At 38.9% G+C, this 18,659-nt stretch overlaps 1 protein-coding gene across 4 annotated transcripts in view; it reads right to left on the bottom strand.

Moving 5' to 3' along the window:
- Positions 1-18,659, bottom strand: part of DISC1 (DISC1 scaffold protein) — a 203,034-nt gene that overhangs the window by 74,205 nt on the left and 110,170 nt on the right. The window contains exon 10 of one of the 4 annotated variants that reach the window (XM_048047243.2): positions 13,789-13,901. The exons of the other annotated variants lie outside the window; for them this stretch is intronic. Within the exon in view, the coding sequence (XP_047903200.2) occupies positions 13,789-13,901 (113 nt within the window). The remainder of the gene's footprint in view (positions 1-13,788; positions 13,902-18,659) is intronic. 4 annotated transcript variants of the gene reach the window in all.

The following is an 18,659-nucleotide window of genomic DNA, read 5'->3' on the forward strand; positions in this document are numbered from 1 at the left end:
GGCAGTCTGGATTTTTCTCCGTGAAGTCAAATCTGTCAGTCTATCCCTCCAGGTAACAAGAGAAATGAAATGTTGGAGAACCAGGCCTGCCTGGGTTTTTGGAAAACAGGCCTTTGACCTGTTGCAGGAGAGGGCTGCAGGCTATGAACTCAAATGGCAAAAAACATTTCCCTGAAGTTCGGAGCAAAATACTTAAGCTCTGGAGAGATACGAGGCTCTGAATACATCTCTCTCCTTAGCCTTTCTTACCACCTCGCTACAAGCAGCTGCTGCAAGATCTCTTTCCAAGGCACTAATTCTCCCCAGGTACCCGCACAGGAAGCCCATACACGTGGTGGTCTATGTCCAGAAGTAAGCTATCAGCACTGCAGCAACCAGTGCTTTCAGACCAAATCTTCTAAAACTCTTTAAAGACCAGTAGGAAAAGCCACATGAGGCTGTCTGTGAGAGATGCTGAAAGAGCGTTTGGCTGGCACACGCTGAGGAGACAGGCAGGGCTGGCCTCAGCCCTGTGTAAAAGGATCTTTATCGCAGAGGGGCTGAGAGCCTAATTAATTTGTGCTTTAAAAAAACCCTGCAGAAACTTGGAAGAATGATGATGGTCTGCTTGCAAAGCATTAATTCTTCTCAGTTTAGTTTAATTCAGACTCCTTTTCCCTTTCCTACATCAGCCTGTCCCACAGCAGATGCACCAAATAAAGCCTGGAAGTAGAACACACTTCGCAGTTTGAGACTTAACGATTGTGTACATTGCTTCGATGCGTTGCTTTTAACTTCTGTACATGCCAGGCTGACTAAAAAGCTGAAAAGTAAATTAAAACCTTAGGCTGTAATGAGGCAAGTGGTTTTGCTCTTTGTTCATCTCGGTTGTCCTCAACCTGTCAGAAGGTTGGGAAAGATACATGCCTACACATCTGTGGCGGACTGTGATCGCCCGCAACAAAACAAGAACTAGGGACAGCTGGGAGGTTAAATTCCCTGTTGTATTTATCAGGAGATAAACTTTGAAGGTAGACTTACTCCAAATTATAGGAAAATAAAATACTAGGCACCTCCTGCCATGCCTCCTGTTCAAAAGCAGGATCTGCTTCCAAGTAGGTACTTCAGAGAGAGTACTACACCCAGAGGAACAACTATCCCAGATTCTGGGATACTATCACAGACACTATCACAGATACTATCACAGAACATGCAATCCTAAAGCCACGACAACTAGGACCACAGTTTGTTAGTCTGGAGACTGGTCAGACACTTACCACTGACACTCAGGTACCAAAGCTAGCGGTACAGGAACAATTCCTCCTGCCAGTTAGCTGAGACAGGCCTTGCACAGGATTGCAGAGGCTAAAGATACAAATTCCACTGCATCAAATACACAACTGAAGAGCAAGCCAAACTCCTACATTGTTCTCTAAGATAGTTTTAATCTTGGATTTTAACTAAAACAAAGCCTGGCTTTTAGTCAGTCCTAATCTGCACTTCCACTTTTTATCTTATCTTTAAAAGAAAGAAGTGATTCTCTTTGGATAGCACTGAGTACAACATGCTTATTTGCAACCAAATGATGCTTTATGTGGGAATATATACTGTATATTCCAAAAGCATATGACATAAACATTATTTAAACAGTTATAACCTATCAGAGTTGTACCTTCAATATTTCTTTTACTAGGAAATGGTAAGCCGTATTCACAGTGATTTTAATATGGCATTTGTACCAAAGCTCAGCTCAAACGAAAGCAAGTCCTTTTAAAAAGGCACAAAAGAACACTGCAAAATGGTATTAATTCACTAAACATGTAACTTTCGATGAGTTGTGTACATATGAGGGAAGATAGGTTTACCCAAAATTGGATACAAAAGCAAACGTTGCTTCAAATTAAGCAATGGACGCAACCAGCTATGGGTCCAAAATCCCTCCCAGGTTACAGCCCTGGCAGGTCTGTGTGCCCAAGCACCAGTTTGATTTGCAGATTGGAAGAGGGAAAACAAGCTCCTTACTAATTTAACTTATTCAGTTCCTCAGTGTTCAATAAACCAGCCGCTAAACTGAATCAGTCAAACAAACAGAAAATGATTTCACAGCTCCTGCAGGAGAAGCAAGAAAGATAAGGTGCTGTCAAAAGTCCAGTGTTTGAAACAAATTGGATCCCAGGTGCCTGGAGTCCAAACCCCCCTTTAGATCAGCAGCTGCACTTTCCTGTTAAAATTTTAACTGGACAGAGTTCAGTTTTGTTCATAGGCAGCTAGATGTGAAAAAAGTACTGAACATCTCATAGCAAGCTTAGTTCTTTACTGCTTCATAATAATACCAAACCCAATTTCAGATCATTTGCTGTCACCTTGAGTTTTAAATGTCCCCCAATGCGTCTGTTGTTTCATAATCCTTCCCAATGCCTCTTCCTGACTGCAACCCCCGACCTTTTCCAAGAGGGAGGATTTATTTATTTTTAATCACAAGAAAATCAGGCACACCTACAGAGCACCGGTTCCTCTAGCTGCCACGTCCCCAGGGACCTCTTCGCTGCCAACATATCCAATTTGGTGCTAATAAACCATAATGAGTAAGCAAAACACACTCCTCTCCCAACCATGTGCCCCCCAAGGGTGCCAGCAGATGGAAAAAGGAGAGATCACCAGCAGGGCACTGCCAGTCACCTCAGTGCCATTTCACCTCCCTTGTCTGTTCAGCTTTAAATATCTGTTATAAAGAGGGGATAAAAGAAACAAACATTTCATGCGAATACAGTTCATTCGTGGAGATATAAAATCTAGCTGATTCCATTCACACTTGCATGGAGAAACATATCTAATACTGCTTTAGCACCTGAAATGATACAAAGCCATTGTAATCTGAATCAGTTGGTTTCCTGTTTGCCACACAAAGCAGCACAATAAAGCTCAAGGGGTTTTGTCTGCATTTGCAAATGCATCAATTCCCAGAGCAGAGAGCTGAAAGTCCCTCTCCACAGAGCCCTGGTGCAGCCACATGAAATATTGCATTCAGCTCTGGACACCTCATTACCAGAAAGATAACACATTAAAGAGAGTTATTAGAGAAGCAACAAAAATGATAAGTGGAGATTGAAGAGATTAATTACACACAGACATTAAAAGTTAACTACATAAAGGTTGGCTAAGGAACAACTTTCCAGGGGACACACTAGCAGCCTGTAAATATTTGAAGGATATATATGCCAATAAGGAAAATGAATTATTTAGGACGGCAAAAACTAGATACAATTAGGAATAACAAAATGAAATTAAGAAAGGTCTGAAGCTCAAGGAAAAAAAAGAAGCGTAATAGAAGCCAGGCTTTGCAAAGTCTATCGCCTGGATGACTTAATAGGCCTTTTGTATCTCTACCTCCTGTAACTCTATGATAATAATGATGGAGCGAAAGAAAGGACTCCAAGTATGAAATCCAATTAATTCTTTGCCAGTAGGCAAACCAACTTATCAGATATTTTGGCTTAGCAATAAGCTTAAGCTTGGCATGATAGATCCTACCTGTCAGTTATTCAGATGTAGCTTTTTGTAAAGTCTTCAGGGAAGCCAAGAGTATTTTTATACTTTCATTAAAACAGAGACTACATCCATCAAAGGGGGAAGTTATATTAAAAAGATCTGTGGCATTTTCAGACTAATCTGTGCATCTGACCGGTGCCATATTTAGCATTATCTAATCTGTTTTGTGCATCTAACAGACTGCAAACCCTTTGGGGCAGAAATCCTTTCCTACTCTTTCTTTATATTACACAGTGCTGAGTGTGTTGACAGTGCTCAACAAACAATAGCCAATTCCAAGGCAGGAAAGAAGTCTGTGTTAGCACGCTGCAGTGTTATTTTCAAGGGATGAACCCTTACATTAGTAATGGTTCTGGGAGACTTTGTGTACATTCCAGCAGAAAAATAACTCTTCTCTCAGGAAGAAAAAGAACTTTAGAAACACAGAAAATGCATCAGAATGCTCAAAAAAGTAGACAGGTATGGGAACTGGCAGGAAGCAGAGAGACAGAGGGTAGAAATGATTTATAAGAGGAGAAAAGTAAATACTGAGACTAAAATTTAGCAGTAAGTGAGGAGTGACCCTGTTTAACAATATGTATAGAGGCAATTTGTATGCACTGTGATACCACCTCTAAGTGCACGTTCAGACATCGCTTCTCAAACACTAACCATTCATCACCAGAGGTACTTTTTACAACAGCCTGTATTAGTGTACTTCTCTATTTTCCAAGAGCTTCCTCCAGAGCTCTCACTATTTATTGACAGTAGTTTGGCACATACAAAACTTGGTGCAGAAGCGGGTTCTGTCAGAGGAGCCAACGAGTCTTCTTTCCATTTTAGCATCTGCCAAAGCTAATTTCTGAAAGAGCATATAGGGACATACATAGTTATATATTGATATGTTGCCCTTTAAGGTGTTCTGAATTAAAACGTAAGTCACGGACTATATATAAGATCAGCGGGAGCAAGTTATAGCTGGCAGCCCACGTGCCACACCTGGATACTCTTTCTCTGACAAATTCTCCCTTATAATATTAAGTATTTTGTCTGCATATTAATATATTTAAGACTCCCCATGGTTATAAGTTTGGAATCACATACGACTAACAGCTACATGCTTATTATCCCGAACGTCACGTTTAGGGCTGAGATAGTGCCTGCCTGCGTTGCTGTTGGATGAACTTCCTTGGAGTGGTGATACCAGTGCCAAACGAAATACTGGTGGCCAAGGAAGGGACAGGTTTTTCAGAGACACTTTGTTTTTTAAATGATCCTAGTTAAGCGTATGAAGCATCTGTTGTGTACTGCTCTGTGTATGCAAAAAGGATATTCAGGAAAGTAATTTACATTAAAGAAGTAAAATGAGGGAGATAAACACTCCTACCTCATTTACCACATACCTCTAACAGTGTGCATTTACACAGTTGCTAACTTCAGAAACATTTGCAATGTAGCTTCTCTTTCCAAGGACAACATTAGCAAGAATTTAAAAAGACATTCAGAAAATTGCATGTTTCTAGTTCTGTTTCATAATCCTCACTATTTGGTCAAATGAAATCCAGGCACTGATGGAAAACTTGGACATTTTTATTCATAGTAATTTATTATTACTGTCAATTTTCAAATTTGTGTGGGAACTATGCTTTTGCTTTCTAAATATTGCAAAACACAGATGGAAAACTATATTTTTACTCATTGTTAATTAAACAATTAGTGATCCAAGATTAAACATGTATATACATGAAGTAATATATTTGAAGTAGGATGTAAATCTTAGTTTTATAATCATTTATGTCATTAAATAGCCTCAAATCCAGTCCAAGTTAACAGGACTTCAGCACTTTGGATAATTCACTCCACAGGAAAAGCCAAGTGATTCCAGAGCCGCATTTATCCTGAGAGAGCTCACTGCCAGCTTCACCATCTCAGTTGTCAAGCAGCACTTTCAGGCAGATACATTTTTTGGAACTCATAAAAACCAGGGGCAAGACAACCACAATGACAAATAGTTTTGTAACACTGGTGGGAAACAAGCTCTAAATAAAGAAGGATAGCAGAATTCTTGCCATCTCAAGTGATGTTAAGTATTTCTTAATAATATTTTCCAATATTAGCTAGAAATCCCATTTGCAGTGGTTATATGGTTGCCAGAAAAAAATAGAAACCCCAGCTGAAGATGAACAACTTCTAACCTTGCATTCAGTTCTGATGAACCCAATTAAACCTTTCATGTTGCCCTTCAACTGACCTAGATATTTGTCATAGCAACTACTCAAAGCTATACAGTAGATGATTTTCTAAATAATTTAGACTAAAAAGGAAATGTAAAGCCACCCTTCCAACATTATTTTAAATATTTACTTAGACTGCTGTTATCTTTACAAGGCTTTTTTTGGATTTCTTTTCCAAGCATTTAAAAATACTTTATTTTAGGATGCCTTAACTATATGCCAATTGCACTGAAGCCAAGAACTTTTAGCTTACTGCTATCACAGCACCAAGCAAAGGCTGCAATGAATCCTATCAACCAAATCTGCGACTGGAATTGCACTGGAAAGCCTATCCTTGTAAGATTCCCAAAGCAATCTCTTGTTTCCTTCTTTAGAAGTCAGTTAAAGACCCAAAGAGGAAGATCACTGTCTGAATGGGCTGATTACCAGAGGAAAAAAAGGGCCCCATAAAACAAACAAAAAAAGGCCAAGAAGGAGGATGGATGAGGAAAATGCAAAGGAGAAGTGGCAGCAGCTGCGTAAGGTGTTTGACGCCATGGACAACTTTCTCCCTGCAAAGGCCAATATTATTTTGTTGTTTTCAACTCATGACCTGTTAGAATTAAGCATGGAAATCAAACACTGCTCCAAGCTCAAGCATCCCATGGTAGAAGGATGCAGTGACCAGCAGCATGGAAAGAGTTATCAGTTATCAGTTATCAGTTCTGTTGTTAGCATATACACGTTCTTGCAAAAACCAGAAGACAATCTGAAGACAGAGTACAACCAATGAGCCCTGTGCAGTGGCCTACAAACCCTCTATTAACACTATTATCTTGATAACCCCAGAGACCCTCCACACACGATTCAGCCTGTCCAAGCTCTGAGCTATCACACTGACTTCATGATTAAAATGACAAAAAGCCAAAAACAACTTAATGTTTCAAGGGAGTCTTCTGGGCAAAACCCATGAATACTAAAAAGCATTTTCCACAACATTTTACAGCCCTTCAAACTTATCATGAAAATCAAACCATCATTTTTCGTTGAATATAACTTTGCAGTTTAGTGTCTTGTATGTATATATTACATTACGTGCTAAGACAGTTTATAAGACACATTAGTCACTGGGAATAAGTACTTCATAAACTCCTTCACAACAAACATTTCTGCCATAAAATCTTTCAAGAGGAGAACCTTAATTATATTCTGAAATCCAGAGATCTCTGTAAACAGATCACAGCTTTAATCTCATCTGTATCAGACAGCAAAAGTAGTAGCATAACTCCTAGAACGGCTTCTATAAATCTGAACACAGAACTTAGCATCCATGGGAACTTTGCTTTGAATCACCATACTGATGAATGAAACTCAGCTGTAACCATGACTGTAATACAGTAACCTGTTTACTAAGCGTTTTCACAAGCGACTACCACCTTCTTTTCTTAACACCTTCTAAAGCTTCCATCCCATTCATATCCAACTCCCTTGTTTCACCCCAACACCAGAAGTTCCCATCATCTCCATACAAATCCAAAGTCAAATCTTTTGGCTGTCACAATGTACCTGGTGGTTGATTTTTTTTCTCAAACTGCTTTTCAAAAATCCTTTTCAGCCATGTTCACATCACAACGTTAAAAATTATTTGACATACAGAGGGCCAAGCTCTGGTTTCTACAATGCTGGTAGAAATCTTGCTGTTCATCACAGGTCCATAATTACACCTACAGAAACCACTGCTTAAGTGCCCATTTCCCTTGGGAAAAGTGAGTTAGAAACAACAGCCAAATTTGTAGAAGGACATTCTGGAAACAAACAGCTTTGCATCGTATTGCTGCATCCATAGTTGCACCCTGAACAGACAAAACTGTCTGCACATATGCAGTCAAGGATGCAGGCGCATCTTTTCCAGTAGCTATACATAATTATACAAATTTGCCTTCATGTACCTATCCTTGTCCAGTCCCAGAGCATGCTAGACTCACGAGGGCACAGCAGGGTAGGCATTTTCGACACACTAGATTAGCTGCATGTGTGCATACAAATCAAACAAGCACACTTGTCAGGGCCTTCTAAGGATACCTGCATAAATTAATTTCTCTCCACCTCGATTAGCTTTCTTGATGGAAGACATGGACATGTCCCCAGCATACACAGCCTGAACAAACTGTACAAAGCAAAACAGAGTTGTACTCAAAACTCAACAGATAAAAGACTTGATGAGAAGTCCTTTGTGCAAGAGATAAATAATTCATGACATGTCAACAAACCAGTGGGAAGAGCAACTTCTGACTGCAAAGCTCTGGGTTCGAAAGACATTGACATTCTAGATCCTGCCCATCATTTTGAAATTCTCTTACACAGTATTTCCAGGTATAATTGGGTGATGACAACGTAGCATTTAACAGTTATTTTCATTCTTTTATTAGTTGTTATTTTAATTGCACATAAAAGGTGTCCAGAAACCTGCATTCACTAAAACTGTTCATATTCTATCTTACACCAGTTCTTCTCTGAAGAAAAACAAGAAAGAAATCCAGAGAGCAATGCAATCCAACTGCAAGAAAAAATGACAGGTTTTCCTTGCTCCCTTACAATAGAAATAGTAAGGTGAACGCATTAAAAATAGAAACAAAATAGGAAAAATCATCATCTCAATAAGGCCAACCATGAAATTCACATTTCCCTCTTATTGCTAAACAAATGGCTAAATGATAGCAGTGAAAGGAAAATGGCTGCATAACTCAACAAATCATATTCTGAAACAGTAACTCGCCTGCAACATTTGTATTGATTCTAACAGATAATAATATCTCCCCTTAAAACATATTTCATGTCATCTTCACTCCATTGATCAGGAGTGTTTTATAAATGTTTCAATCAGCCTGATGAGGCTTTTAGCTACATATATGCATCCTGCAATTCCATTGAGCTCCAAAAATACTCAGGTAGTGCATGCTAAGTAAAACGAATCTATATTTTTGTTACGGGTTGTCTCCTTCTATATATCCAGTGCTAGAACATGTTACACTAGGCTTACCAGCAACAATCAGCTCCTTGTGTCTTCGGTAAAAGAGCAACTGTAGTAAAAAGGAAGGCTTTTTCCAACATATATTTTGTATTTGGCAAATTATTAATATTTTAAAGTTCCCTCTTGATACAGGTCCAGATAGTTTTTCATCCTAGCACACCGTCACTGAGTTCTAGCTTACGCTGAAGAATAATATGTTAAGTCTTACAGATAAAATAAGTTTGCAGTTATACTGGAAGGATGCATTGCATATGCATATCAAGATACAGATGAGCAATGACATTCATGAAAATTGGAATTGCATTTATAACACAGATCCTAAATCACAAGTTTGTATTTAAGATAAGTAGTCAAGAGACAGACACTGTGGGCTATTAAAATCATTAACAATTTATGTCTTCTTAATGGACTGCAAAGATGTTAAATCTGACACACTGAAGTCAAAATCTCCCAAGTACACACCAAGACATGAGCATTAGTACTCACTGTTAAAGCACCTCCCCTTCCATTTCACTATTCCAATGCAATTAAATCCTAACTTTCAGAGAACTCTAAGAGGAAGTTCAAGTACCATGCTTATAATGCAGTGCTAGTCCTCGTGCTATTTCCATCAAGGTGTAAAATACCATGAGATATGTTGAGCTGTTGCATTATCTACTCGTACTGTAAGGAAAATGGATAGCAATCAGCAATTCATTCTATATAGACTAGCACCAACTCAGAAATTTTCCCATGAGCGGATCCATCCCAGAGCAAAATGGAAACCAAGACAGAGAAGGGCCAGTCTTTCACTATCAGTTACTTCAAGTATTCATTTATCCTCCTCAAACTAAGCATGGTTGTTACAAACCAAATAAACTGTCTTACACACAAGCTAAAATCCCACAAGCAACAAAGGAAAATGGCATTTTCACCTTCTTATCTCTATCAGTAAAACTCATCATGGACAGAAGGCTAGTTTTATGCACACAGCGTGCATAAAACAGAAACAAATCTACAGCACCATCAATGCACCCGCTTGTTTCCTCCCTGTGCTGACATTTGAAGAGATTCATTCACTATGAAAAAAACACTTTATGCAGCCCAATCACTCATTACCATACTGACATTTTAAAATCTGGCTTCACTACATGTCGCAGCATCACCAGCACTGACCAGGGATAACAAATCAGTTTCAAAGAAGCATTCTGATATTTTGAAGTGAGGTCAAAAAATGCCTGGACTCATCTGGTCTCGAGAAACATAATTCTCTCATAATGTCTTTTTTTCAAGCAAAGAAGCGAGAATGTGGCCCCATCCAGCCCAGGAAATATCTGGTGCACAGGCAAGAAGGGTTAGAGGTTCAGTGTGACCTCTCTACTCCTCCATCGCTTCATTCTGTGAAGAGATTGGTGTCCAAGATCGTTCTGAATCAAGCCAAGCACAGACATGTACGAGGATATTCTGCTTCCCAGATCCCTGTATTTGCCATCTGTTTTGCATCCTTTGCTTTAGGAAAAGTTAGACAGAAATCACAAGCCTAAGCAAAACATTCTGTGATGCTTCAACAAATCAAAAAACTTAGCAAAAGTTTTACGACTTCTTTTCTCACCAGCTCTACCTATTACACAGCCCGTAACGTGCACTTTTCTGTTCAGCATCTAAAAGGCAAAATCACTCCCTTACTAGTACTCTTTTTGAACAGACTTAAAGGAAATGCAGAATATCATTATTCCGTTATGCAGCAGTAGAAGTAGCATGAAATACACATGTGGTAATGCTCCCTCTGTGTTCCTATGATAATTTTAAGAGAGTTTATTATTAGTGTGATTAACAAGGTTCAGCTCAGTCGTATCACTTTAGCAGCAAACGTTGAGGTCTGTGAGCATACTTCTTTGTGACATTTACCCACTGAATTACATAAGTTAGTCTTTTTCTCTTCTGGAATTAACTCTTAGACCATTAAGAACCTGAGTAAAATTCATACAGAGGCATCCTCCTCCATATGAAACATCTCCAGCTCTTTCATACTACACTATTCCTTTAAAAATTTACCATCAAGAAAGGTGCTGACATAATATCCTAATTTTAAATGGTTATTTTTTCCCCTGTTAAATCCTCAAGTGTTTTGAATACTGCACCAGGGTATAATAGAAAGTGAATAAGTAATGAAATATAAAGAAGTGGATTTAAATAAAATATCCCCTATTACCATTCTTAATTCTTATCTATTGTTAAGACGACAGCCATCTGGAATATTATAGCAAGGTGGATATTCTAGAAGAACCCGGACAGAACAAAATGTAATTCAAAACCAAGAAAAACAATCTTAAATCAGGTTTTAGGAGGATGCCTTGCTATCAAGAAACAGTGTAATTTCGTTGATTTATCTTGTTTTGACCTGCCTTTTTCTGGCATGGAGGCTGGTGATCTGGAGTTGATGAATAAGGCAGTGCAAAGATGCTCCTGCTGAAGTTGTCCCGCCAGCCCCTCGGCAGCCCACGAATAACCGCAGCGCTCGGGTCTGTCGCGGCAACATCGCCCTCTCGTGCTGCGAGGACAGCAAAGGAGTCTCCTGGCCTCTGGAAGACTATCATTACTTTAATTGCAGATTAATTACAGCCCTTCGCCAAGGTCAAAAGGAACATTCGGAGACAGCAGAAGGGGTATTATGTGGAAACTACATAATGTTAGAAAGCCTTTTTTAATGTTAGATTTGACATGTGCAGCTTTAATGAGTACAGAGATTGCCTCTCGCATTGTAAAACCGTACAGTAAGGCATCTCTCGTGTACCAAAATAGTGACCCTTCATGCCCCACGCCAAACGAAATTCAGCGAACATGAAGCTTTTCTCTAAATTAGATCATCCCTGAAAATACCTTCTAGTGAAAATAATTCTTTCCCAAATGAGCCTGGCCAATACTGTTATGTGATCTGTAATTATATTTACGTGATATTTGTGAGGACATCAAACTTTTAGATGGATCCAATTCAGAAGTAATGAAAACAGCAGTGCAGAGTGACTGCTGAGTGCAAGTGGTAAATCATATAAATTGCATAATTACAACTTCCCATGGCTCCAGAGACGGTTTGCACTGACTGATAAAGTAGGATGCGTGTTATAATGCCCAGGAAAAGAAAGCTCAGCTATGGTAGGCAGGACACAGAGGTGATAGCACAGTCCCTCCTCCACAGCATGTTCAACTTCTTGCCTGGAACGCAGCATTCAGCAGCAGGGACCACCACCCCCTCCAGCCTCGCCCTGCCCTGCAGGTCAGGGGACCCAGACAGGTGGATCCAGATCTCAGATGAAGAAGAATCCAGATATTGCACACTGAGCTAGAACCCTAACCACTGCATCACTGATCTCCCACCTCTTCATTAAGAGAAAAAAAAAAAAAAAAGAAAAAAAAAAGAGTTCCAGAACTTCTAGTTCTGGAGTTTGCAGGAGGAAAAGACGTAAGATTTGATTTTGGCTGAAAGAAACATTTCATGTGTTACTTAACCAACAGCTTCTTCCAACCTGCAATAACGTCCTCATATTTATCCTTGGTTTTGGTAAGAATCCCCCTCTTCTCCCCACCGTCCATTAAATTCTTCCGCTGAAGCATTACTTTTCTCTCTCAATTTTCCATTTCATTAAACAAAATGAAAAATAAATTATTTGCAGTAGACAAATCACAACTGCCCTCTCAGGACAAGGGAGGAACAGCCGCTTCCTTTTCCTCCTTTATGGGTCTGATTTCCTACAGTTACACTGAACTGAGCCTGCATCACGCCCTGCCAGGGCAGGGCCGTGCCTCACCAGTGCCCTCTGATAACGAAGGCCACTGCCTTGGGAAGCTGAGATCAACCTAAAATATCCAACAGGCAGGCAGGCACAAGGCAAGTGGCAAAACAAGAACTGGCATAAGGCTTCTTGTGATACTTAAGCCACCATAGCTGATGACACAGACTCTAGTGCATGCTACGACAGTTTAACTTAATGGTACTTTCTCTCTACTAGCAAACCTCACCTGTTTTCCAACCAATTTACGGCCCACATACCTACTCTGCTCTTATAACTGCTCACAGGAAATCAGATTTTCCCATTATTGTTGAAGCAATAACTCACAGCAAAGGGTACAGCTAGAACATATTTCAATCTAATAAGATAAACGATAGTAGATTTTGATATATTTTAAAGAATGTCTTATTTAAACCTACAGACTGTCATGGGGGGGGGGGGGGGGGAGGAGGTTGCCAAAAATGGGAAGAGTTAAAAGAGTTTGCTGTCACTTGCACAGTTTCACAAAATAATGAAAATAATGTGTGACATGTGAAGAAAGCAATAATCTACAATACAAACAGGCAACAAAAGCTAAATGAATTTTGCCCTGTACTAGTGGCCTTTGACTGTTAGAGTCAGATAACTTTTACTTCCCAATTTCTTATTATACAGTTATTCTTGGACAGCAACGCTTCCATTATCATACTTTTTACTTACTTTTTAACATAAAAAGCTGACAATACTCTGACTCAAACTGTTCCCCGAAGAACCTCTATGTACTCAAGCAGAATTCTTCATTAAACAATCATCTTAGGTAGGCTGTTTCCAGAAACGTCTCTGCCTTTTTAAACTTTACAGCTAATATAATTTCCAGAAACATCTTGGGTATACAAGTTTATCACCAGTTCTACTGTTCAGTAGCAAAACACCACAGAAGAAATAAAGACAGAGAAAGAAAGAGTAATTCCAAAGCCAAGTCAGCCTGGGCTCCCTGATGCTTAACACAGCAGAACTACTCCTCTGCGGAATCACCACACACTGCCTTACGAGCTTAGTACTTCATCACAGCTCAACATGGTCCTTCTCCTAACGTGCAACTGAAAGAGCAGATGGGAACTTGGAAAACACTGCTGAAGGAAACACGTTTGTGACGTGTGATGATACAGCTATGCCAGGGTTACCCAGCCACAAATGTTTTAAGCAACACACTTACCAGGGATAATAGGCAAGGTTAAAAAAAAAAATAAAAGGTTATTGATAAGGAAACTGTACGACAATGTATGTTTACCTGAGAGCTGTGCAGAGTGTTGTCTCTAGTCCAGTTCCCATTCACAAGAGCAGACCACCTTATAGCAGTGGAGACCAATATTTTACGTGAAGGCACTTCACCACAGCATCCATCTATTCTGGGACAGGAAAAAGAGCTGGCAGCATAAAACACTACTCGACTTGCCTACCACTGAAAGAGAGACGGGTCTCGTACTGCCGTGACAATTTCAGATACATTGCTGCTGAAAGGGGTGAGCGAAATACTACAGGTTAGTCCCTGCTGGGGACAACACAAATAGTAAAATACAACCTAAAGAAATTTATTGGGATAAAAAGAAGGTGTGTACAAAGGAGAAAGCAGCAGAAATATCTGCTGATTTAGCTTATTCTCCTATAGTAAACTCGTAGGCTGAAAAAATACTCATCATCGAGTATTGGTCATTTTTAGTGCAATCACCTAATTAGAAAGTCCACAAATCATGCAAATAGAATGAAGAATCTTTCTGTAACTCAAATTTACTACATGTGGATTGCAACATGCAACCAGCTTGTCTTCTTTTCTAAAAATAAATAATGCTAAGCATCAGATATGGAATGCTGAGTTAAACTGGGGAAAATATAGTTAAAAGTAATTAATAGAAAATGAAGTTAGCAACAGAAGTCTGTCCATGCAGCTTACTTTAGGAACCATTTGCATCAGAAAAAGAACTCTCAGAAATGAGAGAACAGCATAATTAATTAATTCGTGCACACAAGATGCACAGATTACAGAAAATCCAAATGGTGTGAACAGAGAAGAGGAAAGAAAAAATAAATGAAGGAAGAATATGTGTCAACTGGACTTACAAAAGATGAAGGATCACAATGAAAGTGAACATACCAATAAGAAAGGAAGAATGATTAAGAAGAAAAAGAAGAAAAAAATGTGAACACCCAGATTTGAGAGGCTAAATTCTTTTTTCTGATGCAAAGATGCATGACATTTATCAAAGATGGAGAAATATTACAATACATGCTTCACAGGAAGGTTAACTCTAGCAAGAGGTTATAAAGTAAGCACGGGAATGCTGAAGATGACAGACTCCGGGGGTTCAGACTTTTAAAACAACTCCCAAAACGTAAGAGAGTTTTAAATGATAGAGTTTCTTACTTTTTTATATTCCTTTGAAAGGCATGAAAGGATGTCTGGTATCCTACTTAAGGCGATGCTATAGAAGCAGAACTAACTAATAAATGTACCCTAATGGTTCTCAGCTGCGTTTCAGCATTTTAGAGATGTGACAAAGTATTCTAACACAGGAAAAGATCTTGGTGCACTGGTACTTTATCCTGCAGAACGGTGACTCCATGTTCCACTTAGACCAGCGAATACTGGTTTTCAAGGTCAGGCAGGCAGCTTGTAAAATGCTATGCACTTTTACAGTGTTCTCTGTTTTCCTGCAGTCTCCACTTCCCTAACCAATCCACTCGTATGCTGTGTAAGTACCCTCAGCAGGGGTCACCATGAGAGGCAAAATGCAAGCAGCATAAGAATGAGATAACACCTACACACTGCGCCTTTGAGGAATTAAACAAGTCAGAGAAGACTTGGACGTGGCAGCTTCTTTCAAGAATAAATAAATCAGGTAGAGAGACACAGAGACTGTGATCTTGGCGAATTGAGCACTGCCCTGGAAAAGGTGTGAAATTGTGTTTTGTGTGATTAGGAGCTCAGATGAACAGAACTTCAATGAATTATTGAATTGTACAAAAACAATTTCATATAGCATAAGCTGGACAAGCAAATAAACCATGCAAAGACTGAAAAAAAGTATCAGGAGCTAGTAAATAAAAAATGAAAAAGAAACAAGGGGAAGGAAGAGAACCAGGAGTTACTGCAGAACACACTGAACTATAACAATAATAGAAAATGTTAATAACATTCTGCAGTGGGCATCATTCATCTAGAAAAATATCAGAACAGGAATAGCTTCTCTAGTTATTACATTGATCATAGAACCATTCCAGCATGCAAGTCTATTGCAGCTTATTGCATTCACCTATGCTGGCCACCCACAAAATACAGGCTTTGAGATTACTCTGAATTAATTCCAGCTGGAAGTAAGCATAAAAAATGAACTATTTCTGGGAATTTACAACAATCTTTGATGAACTCTGACGAAAGTTAATTGTTCTTTCAGTTAAAAGGTGAAGGATTCATTTTTAAATTGCTGGCCATCAGAAGTGATCACTTTTGTCTACCACCATCAAAATCTCCCCACTATCAAGTTTTGGTCTCTGAGTAGGCAGTTCCAGACTGCCATCAAATGATCTCAGCCTTCTGTTTGTTAAACTGAGCAGACACATTGTGTACCTTGAGCTTACCCTAACTAGGCTTATCTCCCTAACCTTTAATCTCCCGTGACTCCTCTACAAATTCTACTCAATTTTTGAAGCTACTGACTTCATTCCATTACAGAGAGCCATATGTGACATTCAGAAAGATATGAAACAGGCAAAAAATTTTTTAAATCGCTAGTTCTATCTTTTGTCAACATTAGGGAAACAGCTACTCACAGTGCAGATTTATTTTCTTTAACAAAAGTGAAAAAGACTACTGCAAATGACAATCTCAGATGTTCGTAATCATTTCCAACTGCTGTCCAAACTAATTCAGTGGTCACTGCAAACACACAGTTCATTCAAATAAGGCCTACTCAAGTCAACAGAGAATGCTTTTCACTATCTGAACATTAATAATGTTCATTAATAATACATTAATTCATTAATAATACAGTCTCAGGCTACCTGAGATGGGAAAGTAAAGGCATCTCATACTTGAAACTGGTGTTAACCAGCTTCATTGGCAAAAACTATTTAGATACCTAGACTTGACTGCAATCCATATTCCATATAGGTTGTAAACAAAAGCTTTTCGCCTGCTCGCCAATATGAACAGGAAGAATCTTCAGGCTGTGACGCTGACATACAATTCACGTGGTTTGGGGTTGGTAAAAGACTTTGGGCTTGGTGTAAGCCAAGTCCTTAAAGCTTATTTTCAGGTTTTCCCAAGATTGTCATTACGTAGAATGTAAACAGAAAACACATGGCAAAAGTAGAGCTAAGGTATCAAATATTTTCACCTACACCATTATAATTCCATCCAAAGTGATAAAATTTGGATTTCAGTCAATGTTGATGACTTTAAATTTAAAGGGTTCCTATCAAATAGCGCAGCTGATCACATCCTGACCTAATGAATGATGGTACTTACACAGCTTTTTTCACAGGTACTGAACAGAAAGAACCAACTTCATACCAGGGGTTTAACGTTTTTCTGCTGAAAACAGGCACATTTTTATTTTGATCGCTAGTTGAAAATTAACGAGAACATCTATATAACCACGAGGTTATATACAGGAAACATGAAAACGAAAGCAATACATTTCATTCAGGTCATTCCTCTACTGCAAAACCAAGAATAATGCTACAGGTGATTTTGTTTGGAAATGCCACATTCTGAATGCTCTGACTTGAAAAGAAAATGATTTCTTCCTAACTAAAGAGAAACAATGTCCTAAATGAATAACTCATTGCAGGAAGCAAAGGGCTATAAGTTCACTGAACTAAAATTGAGTAACTAGCTTTTAGCTTAAAAACTACAAAATAAAATCTGTTTCTTCTTTAACAGGAAAGGCCTTCCAACTGACTTTATTTCTGATCAAGTTCTGCTCTTTTTTTTTATGTGGACAGCACCTCCAGCAAAGCAACAGAACCTGCATCCAAGCAGCTCTCATCACAGATACTGTAGTTCAATACAGCAGAACACCAGAGGTGAAACCCTCAGCTCTGGTGAAACTGCAGGCAAACCTCTTACTGATATCAATGCATCAGAATTTCTGCCACTGTGTATTTTTGACATTCTCTTTCAAATCATTCTTTCAGCATCAAGAATACAAGAGATCTGCAATTCCTGCTGTTTTCTACAGGACTTAACATTTTTCAAAGGTTCTTAACGTCAGTCCACAAGAGAAATGGCTGTTGCTTATTTGCTTTTTTTCTGGCATGGAACACAGATAACCTTTTCCCATACAATGTTTTAAAATACAGAAACTGGGGAAAAAAATAGCAGAGAAAATGTGACTAGTACTTCCATTCTAGATATAGGGTTATCTGCACAAAATACACATAGTTTCAGTCTGTCATTTCCAGCTCTCGTTAATTATATTTCAATGCACCTCACTAGATAAGAGGCATAATCCAGCCAAAAGTGTATAAAGGTTGTAGTCCGAATTATACAATGTGTCTTCCAGCTGATAATTCCAACAGGTAATGAACTGTTTAATCTTATGCATCCTGGCAAACACTGTCTGTTTATCTTTACCCAAGCCTTCAACATGCACATCAAACCAAATATACCTTCTGCAAATATGATGACTGCATCGTCTTTTCAGTTAGAATATAATTAAAACTTTAAATGAAGCTATCTACTACAATATTTTTGTATAAAAAAATTAGCAGGGTTTGAACACAACAGAAAAAAAAAAGAGAGTAAACTCTTGAAATTCCAGTTAGATGCGTTTCTTACCTGAAGAATTAACTGGTTTCTGTGTTTTTTGTCATTTCTGTCATTTGAAATCTGGGAGGTAATCAGAAATAATACTAAGCACTCCAGCACTTGCTGCACATGAACCACAGGTTCTGTGCAATTATAGGTGGCAAAACCCCTGGTCTTATACTACTAACAGTCTGCTACTACAGCCTCCTTTGCTTAAGCTTTGAGCCCGTGGATCAGAGACTTAACATAATTAATTGTAAAAGCAGCAGCCACCACCTCCACTCCATATACATGGAAACCATGGCAGAAACCAACTGAAACAGGAGCAAAGCCTCTATTCCTGCACCAGTGAG

The sequence above is a fragment of the Anser cygnoides genome, chromosome 3 (assembly GCF_040182565.1).
Source record: "Anser cygnoides isolate HZ-2024a breed goose chromosome 3, Taihu_goose_T2T_genome, whole genome shotgun sequence".
NCBI lineage: Eukaryota > Metazoa > Chordata > Aves > Anseriformes > Anatidae > Anser > Anser cygnoides.